Source organism: Bufo bufo, chromosome 9 (genome assembly GCF_905171765.1).
Source record: "Bufo bufo chromosome 9, aBufBuf1.1, whole genome shotgun sequence".
Taxonomy (NCBI): domain Eukaryota; kingdom Metazoa; phylum Chordata; class Amphibia; order Anura; family Bufonidae; genus Bufo; species Bufo bufo.
The window spans coordinates 189,698,065-189,713,280 of NC_053397.1; the positions used below are offsets into that span (position 1 = coordinate 189,698,065).

Genomic DNA, 15,216 nt, shown 5'->3' on the forward strand with positions numbered 1-15,216 from the left:
ATACAAGGTGCAGGCTCCTCTCCTAGCGGCCCGCACGCCTTCTCCAGCAGTCAGGGCTCCTCAAACTCAGCAGAAGGAAGCCGTCGTTCCTTCCTTTCGTCTGTTGTTCCTGATGCTCCTCCTACTCCTCGTCACGGGTTTCGCCAGCAATCGATAACCGAGGCAATTGCAAAGAGACAACAGTATGCAGTGGGCACTCATCCAACGACACAGAAGCTGCACCTGCACCTGGCCAAGTTGCTGGTAGCACAGTCCCTCCCTTTACTTATCGCGGATTCTGCCCATTTCAGTGAACTGATGGCTTGTGTCAAGCCAAGGTGGAGAGTCCCAAGCCGCCATTACGTCTCTAAAAAAGCTGTACCAGCCCTACACATGTATGTTGAGCAGAAGGTGGCCCAGTCCTTGAGCCTGTCGGTGTCTGGTACAGTTCATGCCATGAAAGAAGTCACCATGGCGGTCTGGTCTGACAGGAGAAGAAGAGGAAAGAAACTATCTACATCAGAGAAGAGAAGTCACTGGATGTAAGAGGTATGAGGTGCTGTATGACCCTGTATGTTCTGTAGCGCTGTATGTAATGTTTTCCAAGTATGTCTTTAGGGGTTGTCCGCTTTTTTTTTTTTGTATGAGCGCTGCCTTCTCTGCTCTGTTTACCTGCTCATCACTGCAAATGCTACAGCGAGCAGGGGAACAGAACAGAGAAGGCAGCTCTCACATGAGCGCTGCCCTCTCTTCAAACAGCTGATCGTCGGGGGTGCTGGAGGACCCCGGCTGATCTGATATTGATGACCTATCCTGAGGATAAGTCATCAGTAGTAAAAAAATAAAAAGACAACCCCTTTAACATTAGGACTGGAGGGAAGGGGGGGGGGGGGCATTTCAATATTTTCCTTGGGCAGCAGAAAAGCTAGGTGCACCAGTGCTGAGTGAAGGGAGGGGGGGGGGGGGGAAGCTGAACTCTTGCACCAGGGCCCATGAGTCTTTAGCTACGCCCCTGGATAGACCTGATTGTGCCCTGGAAGCCCCATAGGCACCATGCAGTGAGAACCTAGGGGTCCATAATGTGAATCCCGTAGGACCTCCATGCCATGCACACAGCTCTGTGTATGAGCCCTTATAACTACAGAGTATTACACTTGCTAAATTCCAGGGACCTGACCTTGTACGTTTTTAGGGGCCGCAGAGGTGGGAGGTGCTGGAATATCTGGCTTTGCAGGTTTTGACGATGCTTCTTCTTCCTTTGATTCATCCGGCTGAAAATAATAATAATAATAATAATAATAAAAGTTTATGTACTACATTAAAGGGGTTTTCCAGGACTTTTATACTGATGACCTATCCTCTGTCTGATTGGTAGAGGTCCGACCCCCGGGACCCCCGCCGATCAGCTGTTTGAGAAGGCACCGTGCTCGGAGTAGCGCCGCGGCCTTCTCTCGGCTTTCCCTAGTGCTGTAACGTTCATCTTCCACATGGCCTAAGAGCAGCTCAGGCCATAGGAGTGAATGGGCCCGATACCAAGCACAGCCACTATACAATATACGGTGCTGTGCTTGGTGAGCTGGTCGGGGGATCCAGAGGATAGGTCATCAGTATAAAAGTCCCAGAAAACCCCTTTAACAGTCAGATTTATGGTGTTTTCACAAGTACTCATGTGCTGAAGATTTTAGTTGTTTTTTTTATTTATTTTTGCAGCTTTTTTTTTATCTAAAAAATGCAGGTCACATAAGTGCTTTTTTGCTATTGCCATTTTTGTTCCTTAGGTGACGTGATTTTTTTGTTTTTGTTTTTTGCATGTCTTCCTGCAATATGCTGGAGCTATTGCTGTTTTAGTTTTTTTCTAGCACTTTCACATCATCTCTATAGAAGAAAAAAATGGCATAAGACATGCTGTTTGCAAAAAAGTTCCATAATTCCAAAAATCGCCACAAAGAAAAAAAAAATGCGGCACAACACAGGTGACCAAAAAGAACATAAGTGGTTATTTTGACATATTTTTTAATTTGTAAAAAAAAAACTCCAGTGCCAAATTCATGTGTGCTAGGACCCTTACCCAAGATCTATATGCAAATTTAGAAAAACAAGAGCAGGATCCCATAGATTCTCGCTCATTAGTCATCATCTCACAGTGTAATACTGCCGCCAATTGCCCGATGAACGGCTTGTTCATCTGGCAAGTCAAATTTTTAAGCATGCTTAAAAAAAAATCATCGCTTGCGGCGGCGGACTGTGCTGTCTAATAGCGATCTGCCACCGGCAAACCGCTAGAGCGTAGGAGGTGCATGTAATAGCAGCGGTCTCCTCTTCTAGTGAGCAAGCGATTGCCGGGAGAGAACGCTTCCCTCCCGACTATCGTCTGCCGCATCAGCCTGTCTAATACAGGCTCAAGATGATGGGGGTGAGTCTGATGACAAGCTTGTTGACTGTTTCCACTAATAATACCCACAGCTACAGCAAAGGCTGTAACTCAGGATCAGGGCAAGACAAGTATTATAATGGGTTTACCCATTTTTATGATGAGTAGTATGTTCACTATCCCCACACAGAAAGTAACCCCCCATAATGTTCCCATATACTGTACACCAGTGGTGGCGAACCTATGGCACAGGTGCCAGAGGCGGCACTCGGAGCCCTCTCTGTGGGCACCCTGGACAATATGCCTTAGAATTTTCCTGCCATTCCCCAGTGCAGGACACGCTATGAACGGCACAGGCAGCGCACTGAATGTACAGCTAAATGATGAAGTACATAGAAGATATACTGTATTGGATGGTAGTATTCAGTGTTGGCACTTTGCGATAAGTAAGAGGGTTTGGGGTTGCAGTTTGGGCGCTCTGTCTCTAAGCGGTTCGCCATCACTGCTGTCTACCTTTCATCCCACCTAACATCATGGCCGGTATTTTTTTTTATTATTTTTGTGGAAAGCACACAATAGGTCTTACCTGATTTTTATGCTGGAAACGCAACTCTACCGGCTCCAGGTAATTGCACGGTACAATCCCTTTCTGTATACACATACAATAGAAAACAGAAATAGCATTCATTCAAAAAATTTATATACCGATAAGTGGTGTAATGAGATCTGCCATTAAAGATCAGCCGTCCATAACTGATCCAGTCATTTATGAACGATGTGGCCATATACACCATATAAAACACATAAATTATGTTTAAAGGGGTTTTACAGGATTAACATATTGATGGCCTATCTACAGGATAGGTCATTAACATCAGATCAGCGAGGGTCCGACACCCGCACATCACAGACCGGCTGTTAGCTTCTGCCGCTGGTTCTGGAAGTGAACAGTGTACCGGGCAGAACAACACCGCTCCATACGCTGCTTAGTGGTCATTCTCGGGTACTGCAACTGATGGTCCAATAGCCTAAGAATGACCACCACACAATGTATGCAGCTGTGCTGTTCTGTCCCTGTACAATGTTCAACCGTAGATGCCGCTAACAGCAGAGTTCGATGATCTGATATTAATATCTTATCTTATGGATACGTCATCATCATGTTGGTCCCGGAAACCTCCTTCATCAGCATAATAAAGTACTCAAGGCTTTAGATCATGATGTGGCAAAAAGGCTTGTTTGTCAGGTAACTCGCACCTAGATTTTGGCCACCAGTTTTGGATATTTTCAGGAGAAAGCGGAATAAAGTGGCATAACCATCATATAGGCCAGGGATCAGCAACCTCCCGCACTCTGAAACTACAACACCTATGGAAGTTACAAGAACAGACGAGTAAGAGTGCATGCTGGGAGTTGTAGTTTCACAGCAGCTGGAGTGCCGAAGGTTGCCGATCACTGGTATAGGCTATACCTATATAGAACACAGTGGCATAACTATCACAGATAGCTATCAAATAACTGCTGTGGTGGCGGAGGCAGCACTGAGCTGCTCCTTGAGCTTGCTAGGACACTGTCATAGTAGATACCTGTAGCCACCACTAGGGGAGCTCACTGCATGAAGATATGCAGCTCTAACTGAGCTCAATAACGCATATAGAAATCCATATGCAGTGAGCTCCCCCTAGTGGTCCTTTCATGCAGCTAAAATTATATGATTTATCAAGTCAGAGAAACTGAGCTACCCTGTACAAATGTATCAAAAATTAATGATTAAGGATTTTGGATCTGAAAACAGAATAGTGAACGTTAACATTAATCAAAATGTAATATTTTTGGTGGCGCTCTTGATGTGTGTGTGTGTGTGTAGCTCTGTATTTTGCATACAGCTGTATTGAAACATGAAAAATGTATATGGGCGCATACCAGCCAAATTGACAAAATTTTGCATGCATTTGGATAATAAAAGTCTATGGGCACATACTATATGTTGGGAGGTTGATACTGACTATGTGCAGACTGCAGGGCCAAAACACAGCATTAGCGAACCTTTGTTGCATCTTCATCGTGAAATTTCACCCGAGACTTTCCCATGAACAAGCAGGGCCAGGCTGCTGGTACGGAGAGGTCTTCAAACAAAGTGCATCCAAGATAGAAGCTTTATTGAGGCTACACGTTTCGGCTCTGGACCAGTGCATTGTGGTACTGGTTCAGTGCCAAAACGCGTGTTCCCAATAAAGCTTCTATCTTGGATGAACTTTGAAGACTTCTCAGTACCGGCGGTGCGGTCATGTCCCTACTCTTTAGCCAGAGATTTACACAGTAGCTCTGAACATTTCCTTATCTCTTCTTGGTCTTATCTCTCTCATGATTTTACCCACAGCAATTCATCATTACAGCTGTGAACCACAGAGATTAGTGTTCCTATCTGCAGATACTGGAACCGGATGATAGGGCTCGGCTGTAATGCTCATGGTAAATGGTATGTATCCCTGCCTCCCGGACAGATCTATATTTAGGGCTCATGCACACGACCGTGTTTTGGGTCGGCATCCGAACCGCATTTTTTGCAGGTCAGATGCGGACCCATTCACTTCAATGGGGCCACAAAAAATGCGGACAGCACACCTGTGTGCTTTCCGCATTTGTATGTCCAGTCCGCTGCCCCGTAAAAGGGCAGAACATGTCCTATTTTTATCTGTTTTACGGACAAGGATAGGACAGTTCTATAGAGAGCAGGACATTCCGTTCTGAAAGTTGCGGAACACATATGGCGGACAGCAAATATGGCAACGGACGTGTGCATGAGCCTTTACTGCAATGTTAGACTGGTATAGTCACACCCGAGACATACTGGTTCTATATTTACTAATGTAAGTGCACCTAAATTTCTGCATACATGACGCCAAATGTGGCGCATCCAGGTTTAGAGAAGCTATCTGCTCCTAGCCTGAAAAAGGGGCATAGGAAACGGGCGTGGTTTCCGCAGGAAAGGGGTGTGACCTATGACGCAAAGTTTCCTGTATCCTCAGGATAGGTCATCAATATCAGATCCCGACGATCAGCTGTACGAGGAGATGGCGCGCGCGCAGTGCGCATGTGCCGTCTCCCTTTCAGCTCTGCTCCTTTGCCATAGACAGCAGCAGCGAGCAGGAAGAGAGACGGGAGACAGCATGTGCGCACTGCGCCCGCTGTTCCTCATACAGCTGATCGGCGGAGATGCCAGTCATTGGACGCCCGACAATCTGATATTGATGACCCATCCTGAGGATAGGTCATCAATATAGGAGACCCCAGAGAACCCCTTCAAGTGTATTGTCAGCCGGCCTATAGTTTAATGTGTATGGGGAGCTAAAGTGAAAAGAAGGATCATCCTATCCTTTGGTTCTCCCAGGAGATAAGTCGCCGCCCGTGGTGTCTGGCAGCGACTTTGTGAGGGAGTTGGAAGAGCTAGCTGTCGGCTGAACAAAATGGGTAATGTATGAAAGGTTGCACCAGAAAAGTGGTGTTTTTGCAATTTTTTGGGTGGAGAAGGCATTTGTGACAAATTTATGAAGCGTTTGCAACATTTTTAGTGTTGTTTGCGCCTTGCCAAGCAGTTTACATTTACTATGTGGCAGGCAGAAGTTTTGTGGACGGAGATACATTTTTAGCCGGCCTTATCACTGTAGCTTTTTTCAAAAAGTTGCAAGTGTACTCCAGTCCCCTGGTGGAGTACAAACTGACGACTTCCTTATAATAGATAAGATTAGGCTACTTTCACACTTGCGGCAGGACGGATCCGACAGGCTGTTCACCCTGTCGTATCCGTCCTTCCGCTATTTCGCCGTGCCGCCGGACCGCCGCTCCGTCCCAATTGACTATAATGGGGACGGGGCGGAGCTCCGGCGCAGCACGGCAGTGCACGGCGAAAGCCGCCGGACTAAAAAGTCCTGCATGTCCGACTTTTTAGTCCGGCGGCTTTCGCCGTGCACTGCCGTGCTGCGCCGGAGCTCCGTCCCCCGTCCCCATTATAGTCAATTGAGACGGAGAGACGGAGAGACGGCACGGCGAAATAGTGGAAGGACGGATCCGACAGGGTGAACAGCCTGTCGGATCCGTCCTGCCGCAAGTGTGAAAGTAGCCTTAGACTTCGAATGAAAAATTACTAGATTTTCTGATGCCACAAACTTAGCAAGAGGCGTGCAACATTCTGTAAACTGGTTGAAAAAAGTGTCCTAAAAAAATGTAGACACTCCAAAAAAATCAATTCAAAAAGTGGCATCTTGATGCATTGTTTCCTAAGTTTACAGTATCTGCAGGATTAGTAAATCTGCCCCATTTGTCCCTGTCATCAAACCTCCAACACCTGCAGAAGAACTCGGGCCCCTGATTACTTTTAACATCATAGAGTATTTACATTATATTTACTCATGGAGAAACAGTTCTGCCCCCTCCTCTGGAGTGCACCCCCTCCTCAAGTTCCCCTGTCCGAGATTGGCAGGGCTGTAAGCCGTGCAGTGGGACGGTGCTTCAACATGTGCGGCAGAAGCAGTGATTTCATCACAGTGCGGCCCCCCATGTTCTTGACACTATGGACGCCCTGTAGTACAGTTTTTCTCCCTAAACAATGATGTTGGTAATAGTGATTCAATTTGTATGACGTTGTATACTCGGATACATTATGGTGCTGACAGATGGCTCTCATACAGGACATCCAACTTCCTGATAAATTTATTTCTGCAGATGGCTGGATGCAATCAAGCGACATAAGAAGATCCAGAACAGAATGTAACGGCTCGTACTGTTCAGGCGCCGGACTGTTCAGCTCAATGACTATCCTGCGCAAAAGATCTGTAAAATATTCCTTTATTTTGAACTTGCTTGAGTGGATTCCACAGTGATTTAATGGCTACCGATACCTATGGGGGCAATTTTATTTTATTATTGCATTTAGTTAATTTTGGGTTAACTCATTTTTTCAGTTTTCAGCAGCTTTTCCGCTACAGCTATCACTTTCAGTGTATTTGCAGACAAGCAGGTTCTGCTTCACACCGAATCCCGTCAGAAAGCTGTACTGATGGCTAGATGTGTCCCCCTTATATCTGAACTCCTGGCAACTCGTAAACACTCAATAAGAATTTAGGAATAATGAGTGTTTATGACCCGTCAGGCGTTCAGAGATAAGGGGTACTCGTTCTGCCATCAGAACAGCTTTCTTTAGGGATTCAGTGTGAAGTAGAGAGCCTGCTACTCTGCAAATTCGCTGTACAGGAAAAGCTGTTTGCATTTTTAAATAACCAACAGAAAAAATGATTTTAGCCAAAAATAAGTAAAATGCAATAATTAAAAATTGCTCCCAAAGTTGTCCATAGCCAATAAAGCAAATTTTACAAGTTCCTTATTCACCGCTGCTGGAGAAATATGGTATTACATGACACCTATTGAAATTAAAAGTTGTATAAAAAAAAACTGTGTGAGACCGCTGAGGCCAGCGATTGACTGCAGCGGTGGTGTGTGTCGACACAGTAATTAAGACTGCAGGTGGCACCAGAGCAACAGCGCTGGAGCAAAAGGGAACTTAACAGGTAAGTAATGATTAATTTATGGTTTGTGTTTTTTACAACTCCTCTCCCTCTGCCCCATGGCCTGTTTTTTTTCCATGAACCTGGACATCCCTTTAATGGGTGCCCATGCAATGCATGGCCCTACACAGTCCTCTTTGCAGTGGTTTTGACTTCTAGAGGTAAGCATGGGACCCCCCCTCGTTGATGTTACCTCTGATATTAAGGAATCATTCAAGATTTGTGAGGGTCATAAGTAGTTTGTGAGGTTTTTATGGATCTGCCCGTGGTCCTGATCTAGTCACACTTGTGTTCACGCTTACTTGTATTTGGCCACCAGGTAATAAATCCTACTTTCCGGTTGTAAGGAGGTTTAGACTATTACCAGTCATAGATAATCATAATAACTCCAGATAGATAAATAATGCATACAATAACAGAATTCATTTGATGTTCAGAAATGTCCACAGGTATGAGATGGAGGGACAGCGGACAGCATGATGGGGGATTGTGGTCTTATCGAGCTGGCTGATCTTCTCCTCTTTCCCCGTTCTACAAGCAAATGTCCCACTCGTCTACCTTTATCATCTTGTTGAATGACATGCTAAAGGATGGAGAACTTTGTTTGATAGTATATTGCCTTGTCAAAATTACCTCCAATCGGCCTAAAGTCCCATGAGGTGGTGTGTCTGGTCAGTATACTATGCTAAGGATTGCCCCAGACAGTGCTGTTGGACCTGGAGGAGATTTGTTGATCTGGTGGCTTCTTACTAAAACCTACTATATCCTCCATATATACTGTATATACAATGTTATATATATATATATATATATATATATATATATATATATATGTGAGTAATGGCTGCTGACACCTGTCTCCATCCTGGTGATAATGAATGGGCTGATGTCACTGGGCGACGCATTCTGTTAATCTTTAATCAGTTTTATTTTTATATAATATGATGTTTTATATTAACAACAAAGAGTCCAACCTCTGAGATCCCACCATTGCTGAGAATGAGGGGCTTTTGGTCCCTGATTTCAGCTGGAGAGCCAGGCAAGCCTGTGCTGACCTCTCTGTAACAACAACCCCAATGCAATTTTATGGAGCAGGACAATGCATACTCATCCGGTTCTTCAGTTGAGAACCAGGACGAAGGGTCCTTCAACAGTGAAGGTCCCAGAGGTCAGGACCCCCACCTAACTTACCTTTATAACCCGTCTGATTGATAGGTTATAAATGTTAAACAGGGGTTGTTTTGGGTCGAGGTCTTTTAAGTTTACTTGATGAAACTGCTTGAGAACCCAGACAGTTTTGTTCTTGAAGAACTGAGAATTTGGTGTTTTAAAAAAAAAAATCATCATTAGTATAGAAGTGCGGCACAGAGTTTATGGTGCAGACTGTGACAGATCCCAGCCCTAAGGCACTAATGAAACCTACAAGGTGCATGTAGCCCACCATGGAAATTGTACACATTATGCTGCAATAATCTCTTTATGGTATGCACCAGTCTCAGATGCCCCAGAAGTGACCACACCATATATTGACAGGTGCACTGCCAGGATGGTAGCCCCTTTGGTCAATGGCGTCCATACCATCCTCAACAGACCAAGTCACAACAATAGAACAATCAACAAGTCATAGAATCGGGCATAGGCAATGCCACCAAACTTACCTTTCCATTGAACAGTACTGTTGCCCAATTATCATCCCCCTTCTTGAGGACAAACACAATATTTCCCGGCATGACCTCCAGCTCTTCTGTGGTCTCAGAGGTAAATTCAAATAACACACGATGCGGTTGTCCCTGCAGGGTCCTGAAAATACACCAAAATGATTCTTCTCCATGTCTGATACTGGCAGAAAGAAGTGGAGTCAACTTATCGGAAGACAAGTAGACTACTATTATAAGGAGAACTTCAAGAATGCAAACAATGATACTGCAAATAGTAAAACTGGTCATGAATATCAGCTACTTAAAGGTGTACACATCATCAACTACAAAAAAAAGATCACATTTTGAATATTTGATCCTCCATACATCTCCAGTTCAGTCTTGGTTCGTATATTTCCTGCATTTCTGGTGGCCATGAAGAAAACCTATCTGACTTACCTCAGTATCTCAGGAGTTTTTGGTCGTGCAGTTGGATTATTGGCCTATCAAAGAAACAAAAAAGGAAAAGCATCATATAAAATCTAAATATACAGTACGGTATATAAGAAAAATAAGCTATTGAAAATATATCTCATCCTATACTACTTTGCATTATAGAGTTAGTCTTCTTAATTGCTTCATAATGTTACATTGAGTTTCATATAGCAAATAAGCAGCCATAGTTTCCTAGATTGTTTAAAGGGCATCTGTCAGCAGTTTTGTACCTATGACACTGGCTGACCTGCTGCATGTGATCTTGGCGGCTGAAGGCATCTGTGTTGGTCCCATGTTCAAGTGTTGCTGAGAAAAATGAGGTTTTCATATATGCAAATGAGTCTTTAGGAGCAACAGGGGCGTTACCTTTACACCTAGTCTCTGCTCTCTCTGCAACTGCCGCACCCTCTGCACTTTGATTGACAGGGCCAGCTGTGATGATGTTTACAATGCCTGGTCCTGTCAATCAAAGTGCAGAGGGCAGCAGTTGCAGAGAGAGCAGAGCCTCTAGGTGTAATGGTAACGCCCCCGTTGCTCCTAGAGGCTTATTTGCATATATTAAAGCTTCATTTTTCTCAGCAATGCGGGCACATATGAACATGTGACCAACACAGATGCCTTCAGCTGCCAAGCGCACATGTAACAGGTCAGCCAGTGTCATAGGGACAAATCTGCTGACAGATGTCCTTTAATATATCCTTCCTATATAGTCCTACAAAGCTTAAAGGGGTATTCCAATTTGAGACACAAGGGGCATATCGCTAGTATATGTCCCCATTGTCTGATAGGTGCTGGTCCCACCTATATCGAGAACAGAGCGGGGAAAGTGGTGGCTGGAGGACCCCGGGTTTCTCCGGGTCCAGCCACCACCAAGCATTCTCCCCATAGAAATAAATGGGAGCGCACTGCGCATGACCGCCAACTGCTCCTATTCATTTCTATGGGGCCGGCGGAAATAGCCGAGCCATCGCTCGACTATTTTCGGCAGCCCCGTAGAAATGAATGGAGGGCAGCCGCGCATGCGTGGTTCATCCTCTGGGACTTTTACAGCTGCCTTCACGAGATAGGTGCGAGTCCCACTTTATCAGACAATGGGGGCATTACCCCTTTAATAGGTAGGTTACATGAAATGCTCCATATATTGTACAGGATATCAAGGGAAAATTGTAGCTAAGTGCTCAATAATTCTTCTTCAGTCAAGGACAAGGCCCAATAGGCTTGACCTTAAGTGCTCATTCACACGACCGCATTTTTTGCAGCTTGGATGCGGACCCATGTACTTTAATGGGGCCGCAAAAGATGCGGACAGCACTCCGTGTGCTGTCCGCATCCGTTGCTCTGTTCTGTGGCCTCGCAAAAATTATAGATCATGTCCTATTCTTGTCCGTTTTGCGGACAAGAATAGCCATTTCTATATTGGGCCGCCCGTTCTGTTCCGCAAATTGCTGAAGGCACAAGGGCAGCATCCGTGTTTTGCGGATACGCAATTTGCGGACCGCAAAACAGAGCACGTTCGTGTGAACGAGCCCTCAGGGGGAGATCCCACCTCTCCTGACATGTCTGTTTTAGTAACTAATAAAATTCTCTATGTAATAACGATTCTGGAGCATTTATTCTTATGGCTCTACGTTGTGCCATTCCTTTATTATTTCTACTAGTTATGAATGAATTACAAGCGGTTTGCATTGCAGACTATCCAATCGGTGTCAGAGTGAGCAGGGACACCCCCCCCAACTGGTAACACCCATCTGAACCTTCATTGCATCCTGCTGGCAATTCATTCATACAATCTAGCAAAAATAATAAAGGAATGGTACATCATAGGCTCCAGAATTGTTATTGCAATGGGAATGTAAGTAGTTACCAAAACAGACATGTCAGTAGCAGTGACAGGATCTCTTTAAGGATCTTCTAAAAGGTTTTTTCACCTGTCAATAAATCAGTAAAATGAACTGCACGGTCAGAATACTAAAAGCTATCTTTCCTTGTACCAAGCATTGTGGTTGAAATGTCCATTAGTGCTAATGTACGCTGATAGCTATAGCCAACCAAGCAGATCAATTACAATGTGCAAAACAAATCCGGAATTTTGAGGAGATTTTCACCCTATGGCAAGATTTGTATAAATTTGGTAAGATTTTTCATTTAACATTTTGGGTATGGCCAAGGGGAATCCATCTCTGCCACAAAGCCTTTGCTTTATAGAAGCTCAGGTGATACTCTAGACCAGGGATGCCCATTCTGCGGCCCTTCAGCTGTTACAAAACTACAACTCCCAGTATGTCTGGACAGCCTACAGCTATTAGTGCATGCTGGAAGTTTTAGTTTTGCAACAGCTGGAGGGCCGCAGGCAGGGCCGGCTCCAGGTTCATGTGGGCCCTTGGGGCGATAAATCTCAGTGGGCCCCCTTGTGGCATTTGTCAAATGTCACCACGGCATCTGAGAGCGCGGGCTTCCTGCTCAGACGCGCCTTCACCCAGCGGAGATCGGGGAACGCACCCTGTTCTAAAAATGATCCGCAGCCTGTACTAGGCTTCAAGGCTCATTATTAGTATATCCCAGTTCAGGCTACTAGGTGGCAGCACTGAACTGTGATATAGTGATGTCTATACAGAATAATGGAACAATTTCCAATTTTCTGTATAAGTTGCAATCTGATGAAAAGTAATTTTAAAAAAAAGTTAAAAAAAGTTTTGAAAATATAAAAAAAACCTGAAAAAGTTAAATTACCCCACTTTCCCCAAAAGGAAAATAAGCAAAAAAAGAATAACATTATGGGCATCGTCGCATGCGAAAACACCCACACTATTAAAATATTTAAACAAAAGTTATCCCATATGGTGAAGGATGTAACAGAATTTTTTTTTTAAAAAAAAAGGCTGATTTGCTGTTTTTTTCATCACTTTATCTCCCAAGAAAACTAAATATAAAGTGAACAAGTCATACACACCCCAAAATGGTATTGTCAAAAAAGACAGATTTCCCTCAAATGAGCCCCCACACATCTCCGTAGACATAACTATAAAAAAAAGTTATGGGAGTCACCGGGGAGCAGGGGTTCTGTTAGGGTTGCCACCTTTCCCAACAAAAAATAATAGTTACACAAATTAAAAAGGTTGGTGTGTCTATTTAAGTTTTATTTTCTAGCTGGGATTTGAACTCACAGCTTCTACAGTAAAGTCAAGAACCTTAACCACTGAGCTATAGAGCTTCATGTTAACCTGCTGTAACTGTATTATGGCTAAAAAACCTCAGTAGTAGTTTCCCACAGAATATGCATTAATATATATCAGCGGTATGATTTAATATATTTTTTTTAGCAATTACACATTTATTTTGTGCCATACATTTTTTTTTACAATTACTAAAAAGAAATAAAATGATACTTCTGCTGTATAGGAATACCTAATACATGAGAAACTACTATGGGGTTTTTCTGTCATAGCTTAGCATTGAGCTCAATATCTCAGTGGTTAAGGTTAGTGCCTTTAATGTACAAGGTTGTAAGTTCAAATCCCAACAGGAACATTTTAGAAAGATAGGGTAATTAGACTTAAAGAGGACCTTTCACCGCTCCTGACCTGCCTGTTTTAATAGCTTCATGCAGCCCCCATGTAATAACAATTCTGGAACCTCTATTCTTATGGCTCGATGTTGTACCATTACTTTATTATTTCTACTAGAAGTTATGAATGAATTGCTATTAGCCTTCAGTAAGGGGACAGAGGGGTGGTAACTGGTTGGTGGGGTGTACCTGCACAGACTCGCTCTATCCAATCAGTGCTGCCATTTTCAGACTGTGCAGGTACACCGCCCCAACTGGTTACCACCCTCTGTACCCTTACTGAAGGTTAATAGCTATTCAGTCATAACTTGTAGTAGAAATAACAAAGGAATGGCACAACATAGAGCCATAAGAATAGATGCTCCAGAATTGTTATTACATGGGGGCTGCATGAAGCTATTAAAACAGGCATGTCAGGAGCGGTGAAAGGTCTTCTTTATTGTTCAATCAGTTTTTTTTAGAAAGAGAAGAGAAATAACATGCACAATATATAAGCCAAATATGTTGAAGAATAGTGCAGCAAATGCTTGTGTCCAGAATCTTCTTTACATATTAATAACAAAACAAGTAATGTGCTTATGAAATCATGACACAAAGAGAAATAAAAAAAAACTAAAGACAAACAATAGACTAGGGAAGGGAAGAAGGGGAGGGAAGGAAAGGACAGGAAAAGGGAAATTGTAGAAAAAGTATCAGGAACGTCACCAGGTGTAACCACCAGTATCCAGAAAGGTCTTCTTTAAATACACAGGGTGTCCCCAAGCATACTGAAAATGCTTGGGGATACCCCCTTCATGGTCATAGCACTGATTCCATATATGGACATGTCCATATATGGAGTCAGAGCAGGGACTCCTAAGCCAGGAAGAGTCCCGACTCTTCGGGATTCCCCACTGTTTAGCGATCTGCCATTAGACCTGAGTGGACCCCCCCAAGAGCAGTGGGCCCCAGAACTTGCCCTACTTTGCCGGGTGTTGACACCGGCCCTGGCCGCAGGTTGAGCATCCCTGCTCTGGACCATTCTCCGACCTGTGTGTCTACAGCCCCCAATAGCGATGACATGCTGAGAGTTTCAGTTTCAACACAGCTAGAAATCTGGAAGTTGCAGACACTATACTAGGTCCTCTGTCTAAACTCTGATAATAAATATTGAGACAATAGGGGAAATTTACCCATCTAAAAACTACTGTTTTAGACAAAAAAAAATTAGCTCAGGGGTTGTGTCTTGGTGGGAAAATGGCATGGCTTTCTGAAAATGGGCATGGTATAAGGTACGACAATGGGGCATATTTATGAATCCTATAGATGGCGGAAGCTTAGATCGGCTGTGCAGACCTTCACCAGTATTATCAGAGGGGCTCAGGCTGGATGATAAATCTGGTACAGGGAGAGACACTTTTCTCAAGCTCTGTACAACTATTGGTTGTCTTTGCTTGAGACAGAATTTGAATTGTTTCACAATTTGCTGCTAAATGTCACATTTAGGCGATGTCCCCTTCCCGTAAGCTAGGCGCAGAGAAAGTAGATGCACCAAAATACTCCACATTTTGGCACATCTTCCAGGTGCACTAGACAATTAGCATAGGTGGGCCAATGGGTAGCAAAATT

At 44.0% G+C, this 15,216-nt stretch overlaps 1 protein-coding gene across 1 annotated transcript in view; it reads right to left on the reverse strand.

The window, feature by feature from the left end:
• Nucleotides 1–15,216, reverse strand: part of NCF2 (neutrophil cytosolic factor 2) — a 43,590-nt gene that overhangs the window by 12,981 nt on the left and 15,393 nt on the right. Inside the window, exons 7-10 of the mRNA XM_040408143.1 lie at nt 10,008–10,051; nt 9,570–9,711; nt 2,937–2,999; nt 1,157–1,250 (exon numbers count right to left, since the gene is read on the reverse strand). Of these exons, the coding sequence (XP_040264077.1) occupies nt 1,157–1,250; nt 2,937–2,999; nt 9,570–9,711; nt 10,008–10,051 (343 nt within the window). The remainder of the gene's footprint in view (nt 1–1,156; nt 1,251–2,936; nt 3,000–9,569; nt 9,712–10,007; nt 10,052–15,216) is intronic.